The sequence below is a fragment of the Chaetodon trifascialis genome, chromosome 15, assembly GCF_039877785.1.
Source record: "Chaetodon trifascialis isolate fChaTrf1 chromosome 15, fChaTrf1.hap1, whole genome shotgun sequence".
Taxonomy (NCBI): domain Eukaryota; kingdom Metazoa; phylum Chordata; class Actinopteri; order Chaetodontiformes; family Chaetodontidae; genus Chaetodon; species Chaetodon trifascialis.
In genome coordinates this window covers 17,896,834-17,918,531 of record NC_092070.1, presented here as the reverse complement: position 1 = coordinate 17,918,531, position 21,698 = coordinate 17,896,834, and the positions used below count along the sequence as shown (strand labels likewise).

The window sequence follows — 21,698 nt, the reverse complement described above, 5'->3', positions numbered from 1 at the left end:
AGGTACAGTTGTAAAACAAATTGTAGTTACCATCTCTAACCTGAGACTGCCAGCATATAGCTATTACAAATCAAAGGCTGTTCCAAGCGCTTATTCCTCTGCATACAGCTTCCCTTTTCCTCTTTTGTCTTTCATAGTCAAGACAAAAAGAGGAGATGGCAATGTTGGACAAGATGTTGAATGTGTCTGTGTAGGGCTGGCCCAAAGGCAGATCACCAAACAGCTGTGTGTTAGTGCCAGTGAGTGGACATTTGGTCCACTCGACCCGTAACGCTGGCACACAGGGTGGGGAATGGTGTCCAAGTCCTCCTCTCAAATCCTCAGTCCATCCGTCCATCCCCTCTCATTGTCCCCGGGGCAGCAGGCGGCCCCAGCTAAATACTGATCTGCCTGAACGGGCACAGGTGCAGCAGGGGGCCTGTCCCACTGCCAAATGTTGTGCTTCTGTTTCCTTTGGGCTTATGAGAGGGATGTGCAGCGCTCTCTTTCGCTTCTGGAGGGATTGAAAAAGCTGCAGATGCAAGTGTTTGATCAGCCTGCTGATACAACAGGAAACGGGGGAGAGTGAGACTGAAGTGCATAAAGAAAATAGAAGATATTGAACCAACAGAGAAGGAAAATTCTGATGAGGATTTTGCAGGACTGAAATAAGTGACAGCAGTGATGCATCTGTTTCAAAAGTGTTGCACAGCTCTGGGACTCACCAGAAATGGAGTGGAGGTCTGGTCGTATGGATGGACACTGCAGTGTGCCTGCAGCTGTCCTCAGGGAACTGTGTTTGGTGCAGATGTGTGTGCCAGGGGTATCTTTAGAGAGGCGTGCTGCAGGCATCCCTTTGGGAATGCAGGAAGGGGAGAGAATAGAGGAGTGCTCTGGTTTCATGTCTCAATCAGGAAGGCTTCAGGAGTGCCTCTCAAGGCTCAAGTAGAAGCTAACGTCCATTTGTAGTGTATTTAAAAGAGAATGCCTGCACTTAAGGGCTACTTATTGCTTCACGTAGCTGAACAGAGAGTGAGCAAAAGTAGATACATGCATACAGTAAAAGCCTCGGGATACCCAGAGACTGACACATAGCACAGCAAACCTCTCTCTCACTCTCTCTCCCTTTGCATGCCCTTGCTTTCTCATTCGCTTTATGTCTCCCAGGACAGTGCTCAGAAATGTTGAAATGGGGCCTAACCCACGAAGCAAAGAGGGAGAGTCGTTTAAGCGAAGTTAAACAAGGGCACTTAGATTTTAAAGGGCCATAATCTTCAAAAAGGGGCGCTTTAAAATCAATTGACAAGACATATAAAAGGTAAAGACAGATTGAGAGGAGGAAAGTGTAGTTGTTGGCAGTTAAGTGACTTATTTTTATGAATGGGCATGTTTAATTGAATGTCATTGATACTTGTTCTGTTCGTGCATTATTGCTTATGTGCATGTGTCCACGTCGGCAAGTATGGGCACATGTCTCCGCGTGTGTGTGTGTGTGTGTGTGTGTGTGTGTGTGTGTGTGTGTGTGTGTGTGTGTGTGTGTGTGTGTGTGTGTGTGTGTGTGTGTGTGTGTGTGTGTGTGTGTGTGTGTTGGGCAGTGCAGGTGGGCTGGATCAGTATCCAGAGCAGCACTGAGCCAGTGATTCAGCCTGCACAGTTTGGGCCAGAATCCAATCAGGGCAGCCATCTGGTGACCAATCAGGGCCCTGCCTGTGATGTCACAGCGACAGAGCTCTGGGTTCCATGGGAGTTGGGAGGGGTAAATGCCATGAATCACATTGGACCTCTGTGCTGGTAACGCTGGCTAGCTGGGCTGCAGAGCAGACTATGAGTCCACAGCCATGTGTGCGTCAGTGGATTGGATGATGATGCGTGAGGGGGCGAACTGTGCCTTTGACCTGGATGCAGGGTCACTGAAACCAGGCTGTTGTCATTTGTGTGCCTGCAAATGTGGGAAGTGTTTTGTTTGCGCTTCTTCCCTCACAAGCAGGAATTGTTGGCCTGCACACAAGCTCCCTTTTTATTCATTGCTGAGCAGTCTAGTACACATATCTTTGCTTTCAGTGTGTTTACTGTTGATGACTTGTGGAGAAAATTGGCATTTCTGTCTTTGTTTCGCTTTGCAGATGATGGCAGTGACACTGGAGCCCACATAATTAGGGCAATGTACTCTATCTGGTGTGATTGACAGCTCTCTTAATTCTAATGTGATTAATATTTCAAGGCTCTCTTCCGTGTGAATGTCTCTATAATTTTAAACAGTCTCAAAGAGCACAGGCTGGGTCTCTAGCATCCAGTGAGTCACCCTGACCCACTCCTATTGTGGAAATGTTCCCAGCTTTCACACCACTTGCGGTTAGCAGGCCAGAGGTGTGGTGGATGGCTGGGTGACAGAGAGAAGGAAGTCTCAGGAGAATGGCTGTCACTACCAAAAGGCCCTCTGCAGGGCATCAGAGGGGAAACAGGACAGGCTGCCAAGAGAGAGTCTCAGTGAAAGTTGACCTTAAAAAGCTTCACAGCACCAGATATTGCTGTAAAACTCAGGTCTGTGAATATTTCATCAGCCCTTAAGCGAATTGTTGAATATAGCAGGCTGGTGATGGTGGTACAGCTATAGTAGTAATGCAGTACTATGCTGTGAAGTCTCATATTATGTCTCCAGCTATACAGAAAATAGGGGTTTACATTATAGCACAGTCTGAACTAGCCTAGAGTATTAATGCAAATCCCTCAGTTGGGATGTACAGTAGCATGGATAGATGAGGGGGGATGGACTGTTGCGATTACTAAAACCAGTTAAATCCACCCTCCTTCCCTATGGTGCTTATCTGATCAGTGTAGCAACCAGCTAGCCCCTCAGCATGGGATTTAATATCAAACACAGGACATAAGCCGCGTTCAATAGGCATGACAAGGATAAACATCAGTGGGAACACGCAACGCATTGCCGGCCTCGCCTGCATATAAGGGCAACAGGGGTGAGACGAGCGCGTCTTCTTGACATCAGCACATACGTAAGTAAACAGGGGAGAGCCCGCAAGCCGGACCTGACGCAAGCCTCACGCAGAGAGTGTGAGCGCAACAAAGAGGGAGAGTAAAAATTAGGGAAAGATAGAAAAAGGAGAGCGGTGGAGGTGGAGGCAATCATGCAGAGAGAGACTGAGGGCCTAGCACGGAGGTGCAGGAGGTGGGAGGTGTGTGAGCTTGTGGGACAGTTTGTGTGTGAGTGTGTGCATATTCTGTATGTGTGTATGCCCACTCTGCCACCCTGGTGACTTCAGGTGTTATCTTCTTAGCCTCTAGACGTGACAGTGAGATAATTAGAAATGTTAACACTCACTAGAGCTTGTACTTCTATGAATTCTCTCTCTCTCTCTCTCTCTCTCTCTCTCTCTCTCTCTCTCTCTCTCCCCCTCTTTCTCTCTCTCTCTCACTTGCTCTTTCTCCTGTCTATCTTTCATAAACACACACATACACACACTCAAATTCTATTATCTCCCTCAGTCCGTGTTATGAATGACACACTTAAAGACTGGAATGACTTGGCCATGCGGCAGTGGATCACAATTAACGTCAACGCCAGCATCTGTGGAAGTAATTGTCACAGCTCAATTTTAATGTGCTGATGACCCGTTTTTCCTTCTTTTAATAAGAAATACTTTTTAAAATTCACATCTATCTGCACATAGGATTATTCATTTGTTGCAAACTTGAAAAGTCATTAAAATTGTGAGAATCAGTTGTTAATTACAGTATTTTCAAAAAGGGGAAGGTGAAAATGGAATGAGAGATGTGAAATTAATTATACATTGTACATTCACAGTGGGATTAATCACACTGTAGGATAAGGATTAACAATGGTAAATAGCAGTTGCATTTTATTTCCTTCAATAGGCGCAGAGAGAAGACATCTCTTTTTGAGGCAGTCTACAAACAGACCCCGGTTTACTGAAGCAGTAGGAGGACACTGTTGAAATTCTGACAAATGTCTTGGCTCAAGGAAAGGGAGAGAGATACAAAGAAAGACATGCTCACTGGAGTGTTTCACATGGAAAAATGAAAAGTGACAGAGAGCTGACGGAGGGATGACAACCTTGTTTGTCCTTTACTGGATGATCAACATGTGTTACGCGGATATGGGTCCCAAAGGTGGACATGGGGTGGCTGATACAGAAGGTTCCACGCTCCACTGGAATTCCCCTGCCTTTAAATTAGCATCCTAACTCCGCTTACTCAGCTAGCGGCACAAGCTGTGGAGCAGTGTGTGAATGCTGCCGATAATGAAACTGAACACCGTCGACATCATTAAAGATAATCTTGGCTCATTTTGTGCTGGGACACATAATCCTAAGGTGCTGTGAACAACAGGAAGAGCTAATTTTGCTAGAGCAGGGCACATAAACACCTTACATACTATTATCTCACTGGCTCTCACCACACCTCTGTTGCTTGGTTGGAGGGATGAAGACGTCCTATTGGTGGGTTTGCAGGAAACAGATCCCAGGTCAAGGCAAAGGCTTGTCTGAAGGCGTCTCCAGCGTGTGTCTAATTGAGCGCTGTGTAGTTAATTGTTTGTGCGTGGGAGGGGAGAAATCAATCTGTTTTCTCACTGCCGTGACTTCTAGGCCCTGGGGTGAGAGACTGGAGCTGGCAGACACAGACGCACACATACACACACGCACACACATGTGCAGCTCTGCCAAAAAAACCCCAAAACCATGCCTTGCGAGCACAAACTTGCACATGCAGACCCATACGCTTCCTCCACTGGCACACACACTTAAACACACGCATGCACACTCCCCCCTCAAAGGAAGAGGATGTGCATGAGGGGTTATTGAGTCAGGGTAAAGTCAGATCCATCTATCGATCGGCTGCTTGCTGAGAGAGGAGTCAGGAACGTGAGATCTGCACAGGTCAGAGGGCCAGGAGACGGGGGATGAGAGACAGTAAACCAGAGACAGAGAGAGAGGAGGCGAATCCCCCCCCCCCCCCCCCCCCACACACACACACACACACACACACTCACACTCACACACTCACGCACTCAAACGCATCCTTGTGCATGCAGAGCCAGAGCGTTGCGCTTTTCATGTTCAGCTTCATGAACATTAAAATAAGATTTCTTCAATTTGTCACTTGGGTCAGTGCCATGTGTCAGATCAATGGGAGAGAAAGAGACATGCTAACGGCAGCTAATTGTTATCCTTATCTTTTTATCTGAATCCATTGCTATAGATTATTCTATACTTAATGTATATTATATACAATTAATCTACAGTGAGCCACCTTGTCAATTAACATATAAATGCCTTCTACAAATAATGAATTCATTTGCATATTCAGCTAATCAGCTCATTTGCATGTATCTTTAAGGGTGTTTCAGTTTATGACTGAGTGCTGCTGTCAGTGAATGCCTATTTGCATTTCAAATCTTTCACTGTGAAGAAAAAACAATGTTTCCTTCAATGCACTGCCCCCCCCCCACAGAGCAAAAACAGTTGTGCTAGTTAAGGGGGAATGTGCAGCAAAAGAGTGTCACCTGAATAATTTACTTTTCCTTTCAGTGAGATCAGAGCACCAACTCACTTCTGATCTCATTTGAGCCAACGACGCTCCGTTCTTATTGGCTCACAGAAACTGGTGGAATGCCTGTAAGCCCGCCGTTGATTGGCTGAGAGTTGTTTATTCAATTCAGTCAAAAACTCCTCTATTATTGATGGGAATGAAGCAAACTGGGATCTGATGATGAGACATGAAAATAAGACGAGAGCTGCAGAGGGATGGAGGGAGCATATGAGTACAAAACAGGGGCGGTGGGGGGTGTGGGGGCCCAGAGACGTGAGGTTGAACAGAGATATGTAGAGGGGGAGGGGTGATAAGGTGGATGAGTACAAATAGTCCTATCCTTCACTTGGATTGCAGCAGCAGGCGCCTTGAGATGTCTGTTGATTCATCTCCCTTTATGCGCTTGGTTCCCTTTCTCTGCCGAATCTTTTTCTCTGCCTCTACAAAGGCAGACGGAGGGAGTGATTCAGAGTGACCAGACGCCCGAGACTCCCGGAACAGAGGGGGAGAAAGGTCACATGAAACAGGAGGCTCCATGGAGACCACCGACCAGAACGAAATGTGTCGATGAACTGATGTACTCAGGCCTTCGGGGACAAGAGGAGATGGAGGGAAAAATTAGTATTCAAAACGGAAGAAAAACTGAGAGTGGGTAGAGTTGTGTGTGGGGGTGTGTGCACATTTGAAGGTGTGTGTCTGGGTGTACATGTCTTAAGGCATAATCATTGCACCACTGTGCATAACAACACAAAAAAATGTACACCAGTGGTTGTGCAGTGAATGCATGGGAGTGTTTGTGTGTGTGTTTTTTCTCTGTGTGCACATGTGTGTGGATACTTGCTCAGCTTCAGTCTGTGTGTAGCAGAGGGGGAGGCACTCGGCACAGACCCTCTGGATCCTCTCCATGCACTAATGGGTGTTCACCTGGTGTGGATCCCGGCAAAGCGTTACCAACATAGCGCTGTTGGTAATTAACAGAAGCAGGCAGTGGAAAGCAGCACCTGTTAGAGCCTGACTGACTGAGGCCCTGAGCTCTAGGCTCTGGGCTGTGTCTCCCACTGCTCCTCTCTAATAATCAGACCACCACTGCCCATCCCTCCTCCGGGACCTCACAGCATGATTGTATGCACTTGTGTTTCTGTGTGATTACGTGTGTTGCTCAAAAAAAGAAGAAAGATTAAAAGGAAGTAGGGATAAAGAAGGAGACACCCTACAACCATTTCAGCAGCGATGGTAGCTCCACACATAGCTCAAGGCTCTCTGTGTCATCCTGAGCATTTTTCCCAGCAAATGTGCACACTTTTGTCAAACATTTACATTTTTCTAGACAGCTGGACAATTGACAAATGTGCAGGCTGCTGTGTGACAATTAAACTATTGTTGTGACTTGATTTTTCCTTTCCGGGGTGAACGTGTCAGTGGCCTGTTTTTTGCCACTTCTGCTCGGCTTATTTATACAAACAACAACAGTTTCTCTGTCACTGATTCACTTGTTTCAGGTTGAAGATACAAATAAATAAATGAGGGGTTTTCAGCCAGAAATTTAGATTGAGCTGAACAAATTGCATGTGGTCGTGCACGTGCATACATGGACGTTAATTTCTCCTCAGTTATTCCTGAGTAGCTATGAATGCTGCTCCTGTGCGTTATGTGGGACAGGGTCAGTGTTTCTTCATGTGTGTGTGTGTGGGGGGGGGGGGGGGGGCAGTGCGTATGTGAGCGCGTGTTTATGGGTGTGTGTGACAAAGGTAGACAGAGAGAGAGGAAGTAAGAGAGGAAGTGAATGACAGCCATGTTTTAGAATTGGGGCATGTCAGCCAGGCCTGCTGTGTCAGAATCTCCTGATGCCCACTCTGCCCATCGTAAAGCTGGATAACCTTGTCAGGCAGATTGGGGTCACTACTATCAAATTAGATACATCACTTACACACACACACACACACACACACAAACACACACACGGGTTTCACGACACAAAACACTCCGACATGTCCATTTAGAAAAGGTAGACATGTTTGCATCCACATAAACAGGCAAACTGCGACTCTCTGCTTTTGCCATGCACAACAAAATCATCTGGATAGCTCCAGACAGATGTAGAAGGTCAAGGAAGATACACTTAAAGTTGGAATTTGCTTGAAATACTAAAATTGCCCTAAATTGGGTTCTCTACTGCCCAACTGTCACAGTGAGAGAATGCACTGGGTTGATTAAAGGCCAGAAACATTCCTCTTAGGTTTAATTAATGTGTGCTCACATGAAAGGCAAGAAGCTCATGAAGTGCTCGGAAGGCAAACTGCTCTGTGCCCTGTGTGTGGGTTATTTACATGCCCGTGTGAAGCTCTGACATTATTGCTAATAAACATCACTCTCAAGCTATTGTGTCAGAAATCCAAACCCTGAATACAAACATAAACCTGGAAAATTAATCAAACACTGATATTGTCAGAAGCATTTTTTGTTCCAACACAAAGGCTGCTCTTTATCAGCTGACTGCCACAACTTGGAACTCAAAGTTCTTACAAAACACTGAACGCACCGCAGCACGACAACAATGTCGGCTTCATATTCAACGAGCAGCCTGCAGCGCACTTTTTTAAACCAAACACGTTGAATGGCGCTTTTAAAAGCCAGTGTGAAGTAAAGGGGAGGAAACAATTCATTTGGCCGAGTTAGGCACAAAACACAGTATCAGTACATCAAACGTAGATGTTCCAGCGACTCTGCTAACCTCACGGTCACACCGCTTCACACACTTAACCGTAAATTAGATAGAAATTATTATTGTCAGCAACAGATGAGGACAGCAACGATCAATTTGTTCAGACAGTTCTAAAATAAAATATATGTCTTAGTTGAGTTTGCGGTCTGTTGGAACCTCCTGACTCCAGCAGACTTCACTGAAAGCAAACCCACGCCTGTACAGAGAGAGAGGGTCTCTAAAGTGGCAAGCTAAAGATGTGACGGAATAATTAGTCGATGGTGCCGCTGACACAAAAGATGGATACTTCCATTGTATGGGTCTCACCAACGAGATGAAAAGAATGTCAACCTATTTTTAAATGTCACTGTCTCTTTTTGTTCTGAATCCCTGCTCTACTTTGTGCCACAGATCTAAACTGGGTCAACATCACATGTGGCGCCCCGGTGGGCCCTTCTGTGTGTGTACATGTGTGAGTGTGCATGTCTGTGAACATGTGTGTGAATGCTTCAAACCATGATCATGTACATCTTACCATACCCTGACACGAACACTTAGGAGTGGGTGTGTACGGTTTGCCTTGAGTGAATCCCAATGGTTGCTAAACAATTACGAATTACTTCTTTCCACACGTAATTATTGTCTATCGTTCCCAATTAGGAGTGAGCGTGCATTATTTGCAAATTGTTTAAGTCTGTTGCCACGCTCATTATTAAAGAAAGCTGCAGGCGGGACTGTAACAGGATTGTGTTTGTGTATGCGTTTGTCTGTATGGTGTGCATCCATAGCGTGTTTGTACGTAGCGTATGCTTGGCTATGGTGTACTGTAGCGCAACAGTGAGGCGGGGGTTGCCCTGCTGGAGCTTTCAGATTAATAGACACTGATAATAACACACACAACTCACAGCGCTTCCATCCTTAATGAAGATGGATCTAGCCGGGCCTGGCGGTGCACAGGCACTCGAGGTGGCAGCCTGCCAGTCACAGCCAAGTGACATCTGGGAACAGCTCAATGCAAAGGGCGGGAGGGAGCAAGATTCACCAGAGAGTACAATTTCATAACATTATCATGTTATATCATAATCCATTGTTGGTGGCTCATAAGATTAATGTCAGGGCCGGCAGTTATCACTCTTGTTGTGTAGACTTAATGGTCATGGTGAATTATTCATTTCCTCCTATTGATTTGCAACTCATGCTGACAAAGTTGACAGTGCAGGTTGACTGATATGGAGTATATCTAATTTGACTGTGAGGTTGGGAAGCGGGGGGATAGAAGTGGAGCAGAAAGCGTGAGAGAAAAAGTCACAAGCTAGAAACAAGATGAAGTCATGTGTCTCTGTGCTGACGGATGTGGCACAAATTGTGCTGCTCAACTTTCTGTGTCTTCTAGATGTTTCTGAATGAATTTCTATGCATTTAGATTAGAAAAATGGGGCCTCTCACCTCTGTCATAGCAGAATTGCACTTTTCAGACTGAATTAATGTATAATCTTTCCGCTGGCTTGTGATTGGTTAAGAGGTGGCTGCCAAATTGGGTCAGAGGTTCCATCTCTGTAAGATATTAGAGCCCATTAGAGCGGGCCTGCAGCCGCTGTTTGTATGGGAAGACAGGTGGGTGCTGAGGTCACTTCCTCTGGCAGCTGTGGCGGGCATCACAGGGCAAGCATTGATGGTTGGTGGCATTGCCTCCTGTTGCATCAGTAATAATGAACAGTGACAAGCTCTCCGCCGCCACCATAAATCACAGGCCACACTGGAGACACTGAAGACCAGGCCGGGGAGCACGCTCTCTCTGCTGCGTGGTATCAGTGCTGATGAACAGACTGACTGACTGGCTGACTAGGGGCAGACTATCTCTATCACTCATTCACAGATGCAGCACTGTTATCACACGCAGTCAACCCCTTTCAGATACTTGTGCACTCTGATTAGCATGTACAAATGTCACTCAGGAATATTGGGCTCTTACTGGCTGCTTTGTAGGCAGCGAGACTTTTTTTTTTTTTTAGAACTACTAGCATTTCAGAAACATATAACAGTTAAAGTGTAGACTCTAGAGATGAGGAGGATTGCGGTTCGGGATGTGTGGAGAGATGCAGCCGAGGGCGGATGCTGAAGCAGGAAAGAGTGGTACAGGAGTGTCTGTTGAATAAAGTGAGAGGGGCTCTCTCCCTCGCTCCCCCCTTCCCTTTGCCTTTACCTCTTTGACAGCCACACTAGCCCTGTTTGATATCCCTCCGCTGTGTTCTGCAGCTCTGCAGATTCCCTTGTCTCATTTGCATTCCCTTAAAGCACACTTCCATTAAAGTCTCTCCCTGTTTTTTGTCTCTTTCCTTCTGTTTCTTCAAATAGGTCTTTTTTTCCCTGGGTTGCTGTTTTGGAGGGAGCCTTATTCCCTGTTGGCTACACAGCCTATCCCCGCTCTCCCTGAGTCAGTAATCAAACACATTGGCCCTAATACACAGGCCATTACAAGAGCTCTGATGTTCCATCTGCACACAGCCGGCACAATGGTGTCATTATATAAACAGCCCTGCTGCTGCAGCCAGCGAGATACTACCACACCAGAGTCCCGGCCTTAACTGACCTACCCCAGTAAATGGAGAAGTGTTGTGATGATCTGACCTGAATGTGCTTGTGTAGTTGCTGCTAGCTTAACAACATTATCCATCCTGAATGAATGCTGTGGTGTTAACAGTAGGCTATCAGTTCTCATTATGACTGAGACTGTGTGGGCTGTTGAGCATCAATGCAAATGTAATAGAATCAGGTTGTTGTGAAGGAATAATATCTAATGCTATTATGTTGCCTTTGCTAGCGATAGCCTCACCAAAAAGGATTAGGGAGATTAGCGATAGGCCCAACTGGAAGATAACAGTGAAGGGGGTGGGAGGGCGGCGGTTTATACAAGCTGGTATCTTTCATGTTTTTTTGCAGTGACATTGATTCGATCTTATTTTGGCAGCTGTTACGAGTACAGAGGTAGGGTTGCACAATTTGTGGAAAATTACTTTGTTTTAAGTTTTAAGTAGAGTTTTTGGACATCATACTAAAAGGGCACATTTGCAGTTGTTATGAATTTTATAGACGATGATGGCAGATTGTGCCAGGCCTTGCCCTTGTTGTCACTTTGCACACAGTGATTGAAGCTAATTCTTTCTCATAATCACAATAATCTGATTCCATGTGTTCGGTTAATGGGAGCTTTTGACACACACTCTGCAAGTGGAAGTGTGTCCAAATTATCGCTTTGGCTAATTTGAATAATCATTGAATTAAATTCAACTGTTATACCACACCATCCTGGAAGGCAAGTTTGACAGTAAAAACACAGCCTCCCACTCAGCAAAGCTCCATCGCAGATGGTGATGGTAATGATATTTCATGGTATGTCTGTTACGTTTCGAAAGGAAAAGTAGGATAATTATATTCACTTTGGCGAGTGATTAGTTTTATGGAGGTGAAGAAGTAATTAATGCATTCTATCTCATTCTCATTTATTGTTACACTTCCTTGTATTGCTCCCTCTTGCCTAACTCAAGAGAGTACAAAAGAGTATCGAGTGTGACAAAGCTTCAGCGCCGATGAGTCAGAGGGAGAATTACTTAGAGGCCCCCAGGCGGAGCATACGTTTTGGTCGTTCTCTGCAGTCTCATCAAACTCTAGCACTACATGGCTAGCCTTCACTGAGTCCACTGATATTTTCCTCTGAAATAAAGCGGCAGTCACAGATCTGACAAATCAAATCCCAACAGCACTGAGTAAAAATGTTTAGTTGTTTTCAATTTATTCCAATTTAAGTGGATGTTGGAAGTTTATTTCAGCTGAAATTTTACTTGATTACAAATATTTAATGCAGCAGTTTGCATCACTTTCTGATTTGTAAGTGAGATGTGATTGCCATTCAGTTTCGCACGCTCGACTGTGTTGGTTGCTAGGAGGCAATCATTTCCTTCATAGCGGGAGCTTTGCTACTGAACCAACTATTTGTTGTTGAAGCATCTGAGGCATAAACATCAATCTTAATAGCATGGGAAAAGCCGATGCTTCATCTTAAGATGCAAAGACATGCATGAAGCAACAGACCGTCAGAAGTTATGACTGTCAAATCTTTAAATCAATCACGAGTGTTTTCCTGACTGAATAAATTTGTGTGTTTGTGTTTTCCTGCTCCCTGCTTTGCCCCCCAATGCCCTGCATGATTTTCACTTGTTCAAACATCATACCTCGTCTTCAAATATATTGAAATGCTAATTAAGATGTTCGCAGTTCATGTGCGCAAAGCATCTTTGACGAGCACTTAGTAGGAAATTTACTTTTGAAGCTGCAGTCCTTAGTCCAATCAGCGGTGTGGATCTATAGCCTTCTGACCATGGGCTGCCCAGTCACACACACAGACACACACACACACACCGCGAGCCGACTCGCTCTTATCATACTTGTCTCTCCCACCTCGATATCAGATTGCCCTCAGTGGGGGAAAAAACAGAAGAGAGAAAGCCTGGAGCTGTAGCAGCTCCCAGAGTTGCACCAGCTTTTCTAATTATGCAGCAAAAACTGTCTACGTAAACTCTTTGTTCTCCCTCCTTTTGATTCTGGCTGGGTAATGTTCCTAAATGCCTCTTTCTTCTGCACGGAGATGATTTGCACGATGGGGTAGACATGAATGTTTCTCATGACAGACACACACAGCCTTTAACAGCAACCCCCCCCCCACCCCATATGAAAAGGACTTGTGACACCCTGTTCTTGATGAGCATGTCTTCTAAAGCAAACAGATCCTAATGATTGTGGTGATTATCGTAATGATCCAATAGAAGTGGATAATGAGGTTATTTGATTTGGATCAAGGCAGCCTGTAAATTAATAGCTGAAGAAACAGAGGGTCGCATTCCAAACAAGATGACAGAGCAGTGCACTTAAGTGTAATTCTGCCACCTCTTTGTTTAGACGGCCGCATGTCTGTCTTCATGTTGATACGACACTCTCATTTGCCCTGCCTCCCACTTTCTCCCCTGCCCGCCCTCCTCACCTTTCCACCAGTGCAGTGAAATTGTTGTCCATTCTCCCATTTTGTGGGCTGCGGTCTCATAGGGATATGATGTTCTGCTCTATTAGAAGAGAAACAGTGATGATAATAATGGTGGATGCGATCAGTGCAAAAGGTCAGCCTCTGGCCTCGGGCATGTAACATCCTCCAAGTAGGGAGAGCGTAGAGGGCAAAGACACCCATCTCACACCCTCCAAAGACTCCTAACCTTCCTCCACCCAGAGGCAGACTGACTCATAGACACAGGCAGAAGAAATACTTTCTACTTTGCCATTATTTCCTGCTTTCTTACTATTCCTTCAACTCTCACTGGGCTATTTTCAGCAGTTTCCCTTCCCACTCTCTCTTATTTATTCCCGTTATACAGAAAGCCATCCTTCCTCTACTTCATTTGTTCCTTACTTCATTTGCTCCTTCTGTTCCTTGTTTATTAGTTACTCAGGCTGCGTGATGCTTCTGTTCCTTTCTGTTCCCTCATTCCTTTGTTCTGTCGTTCCTTTGTTTCCACTTTTCCTTAATGTTGGCCTTCCCTCCATCTTTCTTCCCTCTATTCCTTCCCACCAGATTGAAAGGGAGTGTTGTGTAATACGAGCTCTCTTTTTGTCACAAAATAAAATCAATTTATCCACCCTGCACTTTTCTCTCCCTCAATCCCTAACCTGCCCTCCCTCCCTGCCTGCTCTCTTTCTCTGGCCCTCCTCATCTGCTGAGACCACAGGAGAGCTATTGTTAAAAAGTACAGACAGAAGCACAGTCAAAAGAAACAAGAGAAAAGACAGATTTTTCTTATTAAAACCACAAAAGTTGGAGAGAGAAAAAAAACGAAGGCCTGTCACCACACAGGAGGGGATCACTTTTTGACCATTAATAATACAGCGAGATCGGGAGGGGGAGGAGGGAGGAAAGGCCGTGAGAGAGAGCGGAGTAGCCAAGGCTTCTACAGTACCACATCACATGTCTATTGCTATTTGTTTACTGCTTTTCTACTCTTTCTTTGTCTGTCCTGCCCTCCCTCTGAGCGTGTCCTTTTCTCTCAGCTGCTGGTCATAGAGGGTGGTCGCAAACAAACTCAAATTAAAGCATAGACTGCACTAGTGCAGAGGTTGTTTGTGTGTTGGGCATATAATAGAAATAAACACTGGTCTAAAAAAAATTAAAAAAAAACAGCTGCTGCGGATGTGCTTTGTTCTCTGTGGTCTGCTTTCCTTCTCTCTCCCTCTTCGCTGTTTGCCCTCCCCTCCTCTCTCACTCCATCTTGCTCGTACTCTCCGACATCCAACATACTAATCCACACAGCGACACCCAGGCAGGTCGGTGACTGTGAGCCGGGCGTTGCCACTGGGGAAGAGGGTAAATATCAGAGAAGGTCAGGAAGGGGAGGGGTAGGAGAGGTGGAGGGGAAGCCAAATCAGTGATGATGAAGCGAGAGGGTGAAGCCATCCAGTCACTCTGGTTCTGCCATCTTGGCTGCCAGGAGAAGAGAGCTTGGCCATGACTTCATGCCGTCGTGCGTGTTGTTTTAGGGCAAAGACGCAGGGACAGTTTTACAACTTTACAGTTTGAAAGGATTACTGTTCCCAATATTTACTTTGAATGGTTGCTATAGTAAGATGTACGTTTTCTCCACACTGTTTAAAACATCACCTCTTCTCCTTGCTTAATCTCGCATCCTTAAGCTTTATCACCTTTTATTACCTTTTATGATGGAAACATTCTGTGAAATAAACGGCTTAGACGTCTTGTGAATCTTTTTATGTGACATGTTTGCAACTGTTTAAGTAGATTGGAGCTGCCACAGTTAGTTGGGCTGAAGTGATAACTGTAGGTTAGCTGAAAATGCTTACACCGAGGAAGTGAATGGTGTCTTTGAAAAGGCAACACTGTATAATACTGTAGTACCTGAACCTGTGTGTGAGAGAGTGCATGCATGCATGCTTAATCTATTACATTATACCCTCCTCCAGCATAAGTTGGTAGGATCAATCAAATAAAGGGGGCAGAGAGTTAGAGAGATCAAAGGAAATCCTCTCAACCCCCCCTCCAAAAAAAAGAAAGAAAATTGCACACACACACACACACACACACACACACACACACACACACACACACACACACACACACAGATACAGAGAGACGCAGTCCAATCTGTTTCATCAGAGAGCTCAGCAGGAGGAGTATTAGCTCTAACAATACCGTCTCCACTGCTTTCTGTCTTGTAGCCCCTGGCAGGGCAGAACCGTTTCTGCTGTCAAAAAATCAGAGCTAAAGTTCCAGATTGTGATTTATTTCATTAAGCAAATGAGATGTGCAAGCCCTACGGCACTGCTGACTGAGTCACCGCTTTTCACCGTCTCACTTTGTGTGCATGCCCGTACGCAAACACAAACACGCACCAACGCACACAAGCACACACACACACACACACACACACACACACACACAGGAGACATGTATTTTTCACATGTTGAATATAGCTCCGTTAACAGCCCCAAAACATATGTAGCATGTCTGATTCAATCAAGCGTTCAAACACTGTGGAGTGATGAGCTGGTAGTGGCAACAGCTGTTGCCATGCCATCCTGCACAAAATGGCCTCAGATCTCCCCGTCTGATCATTTTACCTGACCACCAGAGGGGGAGCCTCTCTCCTCTCCTCTCCTCTCCTCTCCTCTCCTCTCCTCTCCTCTCCTCTCCTCTCCTCTCCTCTCCTCTCCTCTCCTCTGATATCATTAAGTATGCTGTACCGGGCGTGAGCCACTCAGCTTTGTGCAGTTATTATCACATATTCCAGTGATAAATGCAGAATAAATTAGTCAACACTGTCTAATTCTAATGCCACGCTGAGAAAGGAAAGAATGAAAAACAGAGTAGGCTCAGTCCTCTGTGTGGACATACTACAGTTACATACAAATGTTCATGAGGAACTTACCTTCTTTCCCTCTTTGCCCGCAGGATCACCCTCAGGGAGGGTGTAAGCTGAGGAGGTGCCGCCACACTCACCTGTGCCTGCTGACCATCTCTACACTTTAGCCCCACCCCTCGCCCTGCCCCCCCCGGTTGGCGTCCAACATGGCTCTAGCAGTCTGGATCATCTTCACCTGTGCTGTGGCTTTCAGCAACGTTACTCCATCCTCGCAAGGTGCGTAAATATCAACGTTGTGTAGTATTTTTTTTATAGTATCACATCAAAAAACTACTCATCTGCATTCCGTATTTATACTTTATGTTTTCACTGTTCAGTTATATACTCAGTAGTATATATAATGTGTCGGATTTTGTATTGCTCCACTGAGCCAGCTTACAGTGTTGCACACAAGTGCCTATAGGTTTCACTATGCCCTGTAACTGGCCGACCAGGTTATTGCAAATGAGGATGTATTATTTATAAGTTATCTACGTGATGAAGGTTAAGTGTATTGACTTGCTGACCAGGCTAGAAACCTTGCCGTTGATTAACCAAACTGTCTCTACAAGAGATGGAGAGAGAGCATTTGAGTGAGTGTATGTGTGAATGTCAATAAAATATCTTGTCATCTTGATGTTAGTTGGAGCGTGGCAAGAATATAAGGGGGAATCCGTGCATGTAATGGTGCCATATGTGTGACCTCCTTGAATGTGCCATGTACCATAAGATATTTCATTTCATGTTTGTGTGTGCTTGTGTGTGTGCTAGCTGTTGTAAGCCTGGCAGCAGGTGACCTGGTTGGGCTGAAGTGATGCTGGAGGGTGTGTGTGTGTGTGTTAGAAGACGTGCAGGAGGGAAGGAGCAGGGATTGCAGGGGGAGGCAGAGGGCCGGTGCAGGAGAGGAGGGGCTGTTGGGTGTCCTGCTAGTGGCCTGCCACACAGACAGCAGCACACCATCTGCTGTATGCTCTCAGTCAGGTCTGTGCCAACGAGCCGCTGGGTGATGGACAGTTAGGACGAGGAGGAGGAGGAGCATCAGGGAGAGACACAGTCGCCACTGGGAGGGGCGAGTGATGAAGCGGGAGGAGTTGAGGAAGCTGAGGGAGGGAGAGTAAAATTAAAATGTGTTGGTGTACGCCTGTGTCAGCACTGGTTTTAGCAACCCCTCTGTGTAAGCCCTGATTGGCCAGGTGCTGTTCTAATTTGAGTAGGTGCTGTTTTTTTTCCATCTTAATTTGGCTGCTTTTGTAACATTGGATTTGTGTAGTGTACGTTCTGTTCCATCGGACACATTTGGCCTCTGGCGCTATGTTGCTTTGTGTTTGTCTGTGTGTGGGTGTGTGTATTTGTGTGAAAATAAGCCTCCAACTATCTGTGTGACCTGGCACTTGGGGAGTATTAATAATGCATTAATAATCAATTGACTGTTATCTGTATTCAGCCCCAAAGCACAGGCGCAACATTTGGTTTGATGAAACAAAGAAAATCTTTTTCTAATGGGATCAGGCGCACAGGCGTGCACATAGACACATGCTCGCGTCTCCACGTGCACGCCCGCACCATTTTGGTGCCCGTAATTTTGGCAGCCAAATTTTGGCTGAAATGTATTCTCTCTATTGTAGTGTAGCTAGAAGAGAAGGAGAGAAGAGTAAAAAAAGAACAAGGGAGGTAGAATTTAAAGGAAAAGGGCAGGATTTGGAGCTGCTGAAATCACTCTAAGGCTAATCAGAGCTCATTTGGAAACCTGCGGGATCATCACACATGGCTTCACAGTCTAATGTGTACCCCTGCTTCTCCTCGATGTCCCTACTAATCTGCCATGCTTTAACCTCACTCTACTCCTGACTGCACATTCTAATATTTACTCCTAACACTCACACATTTATTCTCCACCGGAACCAGCTCTTTAACACAAATACTCCTAGCCAGCTTGAGCTTTGAATACATACTTCTTCCCTGCTCTGTCCCACAATTCACCTGCCAATTTCACACGGTGATTATTTTTCTTGCTATATAATCGTGCAGTTCTCCAGCTCTCCGCAGTGGCTGTGCCATACGAAAACAGTATTTTCACCTGTGAATACATTTTATTTAAATGTAGGCACATACGGTATATAAGAACCAGCCCATCGCGGCAGGCTTCCTGACAGACTGACATGTGTACTCTGACAAACAGAAAGTCCCGCTGATTCCACCGAATGCTCGAGAATGTACAACCCTTCATACACAGTTGTTGCTCAGAAAGCCCATTAGGCTTGCTTAATGTGGCAGACATTGCGGGCAGCTGCGCCCGATGTGATGAAGTCCTGACACAGAGCTTTCATTTAGCACAGCGCAAGCATCGGTGTGTGTGCGTATTTGTATTTATCTGCTGCAGCGCTGGCAGCAGGACCATTATAAAGGCTACTTGTAGGTCATTTCAGTCTTTGGGAATTTGCAGGTCTGCACACACTGTTTATATGTGTGTGTGTGTGTGTGGGGGGGGTTTACATGCATGTGTGAGCATGTCCGATGGGTAAGTGTGTGTGCGAGAATATTTATGTGAGTATGTGTACTGTATGCCACTCGTATCAGGACACTAGTGCCAGCTGACTGGTGGAATCTGTTTTCATCTCCCCTGTATTTAAGCCTTTGCTCTCAGATCAGTCGTGTGGAAAGGCCCCTGGTCCTTTAGTGCACAGGCAGACATTTTTATCTGTCTTCCCCTCCTCACCACAGCTTTTTTCTTCTGTGCCTTTTCCCCTGAACAGTAGTTATTATTTAAGGATGGGGCACTAGCTGTTTTTACACATCTTCTCAACAAAGTGCTCTAGTCTCTCGACTGTCCTTGGATGGTGACAGAATGCCTGAATGGGGACTGATCTCAATGCAGTGTTTTGCTTTCTATAATGCAGGGGTGGGTAGTTATTTTTCACGGAGGGCCACATGAAGAATTCACAATGCCTTTGCAAGCCAGATGCTTTTTTATGACTGAGCCGACAGTTATTTCGGGTCTAACCCTGGATTTAAAATTCTGAGAGAAGATCTTAGAAAATACTTGACCTGAAACCACAACCGATATTGAATTTTTGCACTGAGAGGGGAAACTTTCAGTCCCGCAATACTATAATATTAAAATGATAATTTCAAAACTGCGACCTACTCACTAATTCATAAGAATTGATCCTCTGACGGGCTTGTAGCAATAATATTTCAAGAGGAGGCAATAAAGCGGTAGTGCCGCTAACCTTGCCGTGCGTATTTTGGCTTCTTGTAGTGTAATTTGCTGAACAGCATATTGTATTGCTTTGATGTGCATTTTGTAAACTCTTAGCTCTACACTTTTGTAGCAGTTCTTCAAACAGAGCACTAGACCTATGCGTGGTAGTAGCTGATCACAATCAGTTGCTACTACAACAATCAGTTATATTCAAAGAAGTCAATGAGGTAAAGTTAGCACGTCCACTTCTCAGTGTTGTGTTGAATTCTTTTTCTTCTTATTAATAATCCATTGATGCATCATATGGGAAGTATCCTGGGAAGTATAGTAAATGTAATAGTTCAGCCATGTGTTGCTACCAATGTCTGTTTCCTTGTACTGCAGAATCATAGACTGACAGATGACTTGCACCAGACTTTGCTGGTTTAAATTCAGAACTCTACAGACAACTTGCACTTTCAAGTTTCTAATAGCTTTGTGTTTTATAGACTACAGAAGGCCATCAGAACCGGCTGGTTATCTATGTGTTAATGGAGACAAGTAAATGCTCTCATTTTGTCTGAAAATGACCTTTGAATATGTTTTACTCTATTTTTTCTCTGCCATAAAGCTGAATCCACAGGCTTCACTGACACTAATTGCTAATCTAGCGCCTTGTGAATATCGCTGCATATCATCTGGATTTTGCAATAAAGAACTGCTGTGAAGCCTTTTTTCCCCGTTTCTCGCTCTCTGCCTCTCGTGGATGTTTTCAAGCTTTCGCTGCCTCTCCATCTTATTAGCAATAGTCTGTGCTTCACACTTCTCTCCAAACACCCGCCTCTTATTTTTATCCAGAACGTTCTCTCCCCTTACACCTCAGCTATTACTCCCTCTCTCTGCATCGTGATGGCCTTCCTGCAAACCCCTCTCCTTTTACTGGCCTACCTTCTCTCTCTGGGACCCTCCTCCTATTCCCTCTACCATTTCATTTTCCTCCCCTCCTCCTTTTTCCGCCCTCCCCACCACGTCTTCTCTTTCACATCCTCTTCTACCCACCACCTTACCTCACTTTCTATCCCTCTCCCTCGAGTATCACCCCCTGGCTCTGTTTTTCTTTCCTTACCCTCTGCCTACTATCTGTTAACAGCACTCATCTCTTGTCATTGTCATTCCCTCCTTTGCCTTTCCTTTCACTCTCTTTTGCCTCCTTCTTTCTCTCGTTTGCCACATCCCTTGCTCCCTCCCCGATGCTGGGGGTTGCTGTGTTCTTCAAAGCCCTTGGCTGAGAGCAGTAGATCACAGAGAGGCCTGTGTGAGTGAAAGGTTAATGGATGGCCTTTGAACATATATTGGTAGTCGGGGGCGGGCGGGAGAAGGAGGGAGAGGCCGGGGCGGAGTGGCGGCGTGTTCTTTCAAACCATCCTTTGAAGATGACGCATGCCGCTCTGATGTGTCTGCGCCTGTATACAGGGGCTGTGCCTTTTTGTTTATTCATTCGTTCACAGTGTTAGTGTACGTGTGTTTTTGTATGTGTGTGTGTATGTGTGTGTGTGTGTGCCCATTTTGTTTGTGTGTTTGCGTTCGCTTGTAGTTGTGTGCGTCGGGATATGTCAGTTTGTGTACATTGATTTGTGTACTGCAAACAAACTGCTACATAAAGGATTGGGGACTGTGCTCCTGTTTGTGCAGTCGTGTGATAGCTGCCTTTTTCTCTCAAGGCCAAGCTGCGTAACTTTGAGGCTTTGTAGCCACTAAGGACTATTTGTGTGTGTGTGCGTGCGTGCGTGCACTGGTGTGTGTGTCTGGGAGTGCCGTTTCGTGAATGTGTGCAGAAGTGCTGGTGTGTATGTGTCGAGCATGTCCTGTGCTCGAGGTTGCGTGCATTTGCTTCTCGTGTGTTTTGTGGACTGCAGATTGATAATTACCAGCAGCAGCTTAAGGCTGGTAGCCAAGGGCAGAGAGAGTAGAGAGGGGGAGAGAGAGAAAGGCAGAGAGAGAGATGGATGAGCGGAGCTGTTTGAAAAACTGTGAGAGGGGGTGAAGGTGGAGAAAGGGGAGAGGGGAAAAACTGGAGGTGAAGGGTCAGGACAACAGGGAGGAATGGAGACATGGAGAGGATGAGGGGAGGGTGAAGTGGATGGACAGGGAGGGTAAATGAGAGAGTTTCCGGGTGGATGAAATTGGATGAGGGATCGAGGGATGGTGCTGAGGTGAAAAAGAAAAAAACATACTGTATATGTTCATTGTACTGTAGGTGAACAAGATGGCACGGGAGGATAAGAGGATTCAGTAGCATTTTACTGCCAAATCCATT

At 45.5% G+C, this 21,698-nt stretch overlaps 1 protein-coding gene across 1 annotated transcript in view; it reads left to right on the top strand.

Annotated features, from left to right (window-relative positions):
* Positions 1–21,698, top strand: part of adgrl1a (adhesion G protein-coupled receptor L1a) — an 89,203-nt gene that overhangs the window by 23,777 nt on the left and 43,728 nt on the right. The window contains exon 2 of the mRNA XM_070982023.1: positions 16,251–16,437. Coding sequence (XP_070838124.1) covers positions 16,368–16,437 — 70 coding nt within the window. The 5' untranslated portion in view covers positions 16,251–16,367. The remainder of the gene's footprint in view (positions 1–16,250; positions 16,438–21,698) is intronic.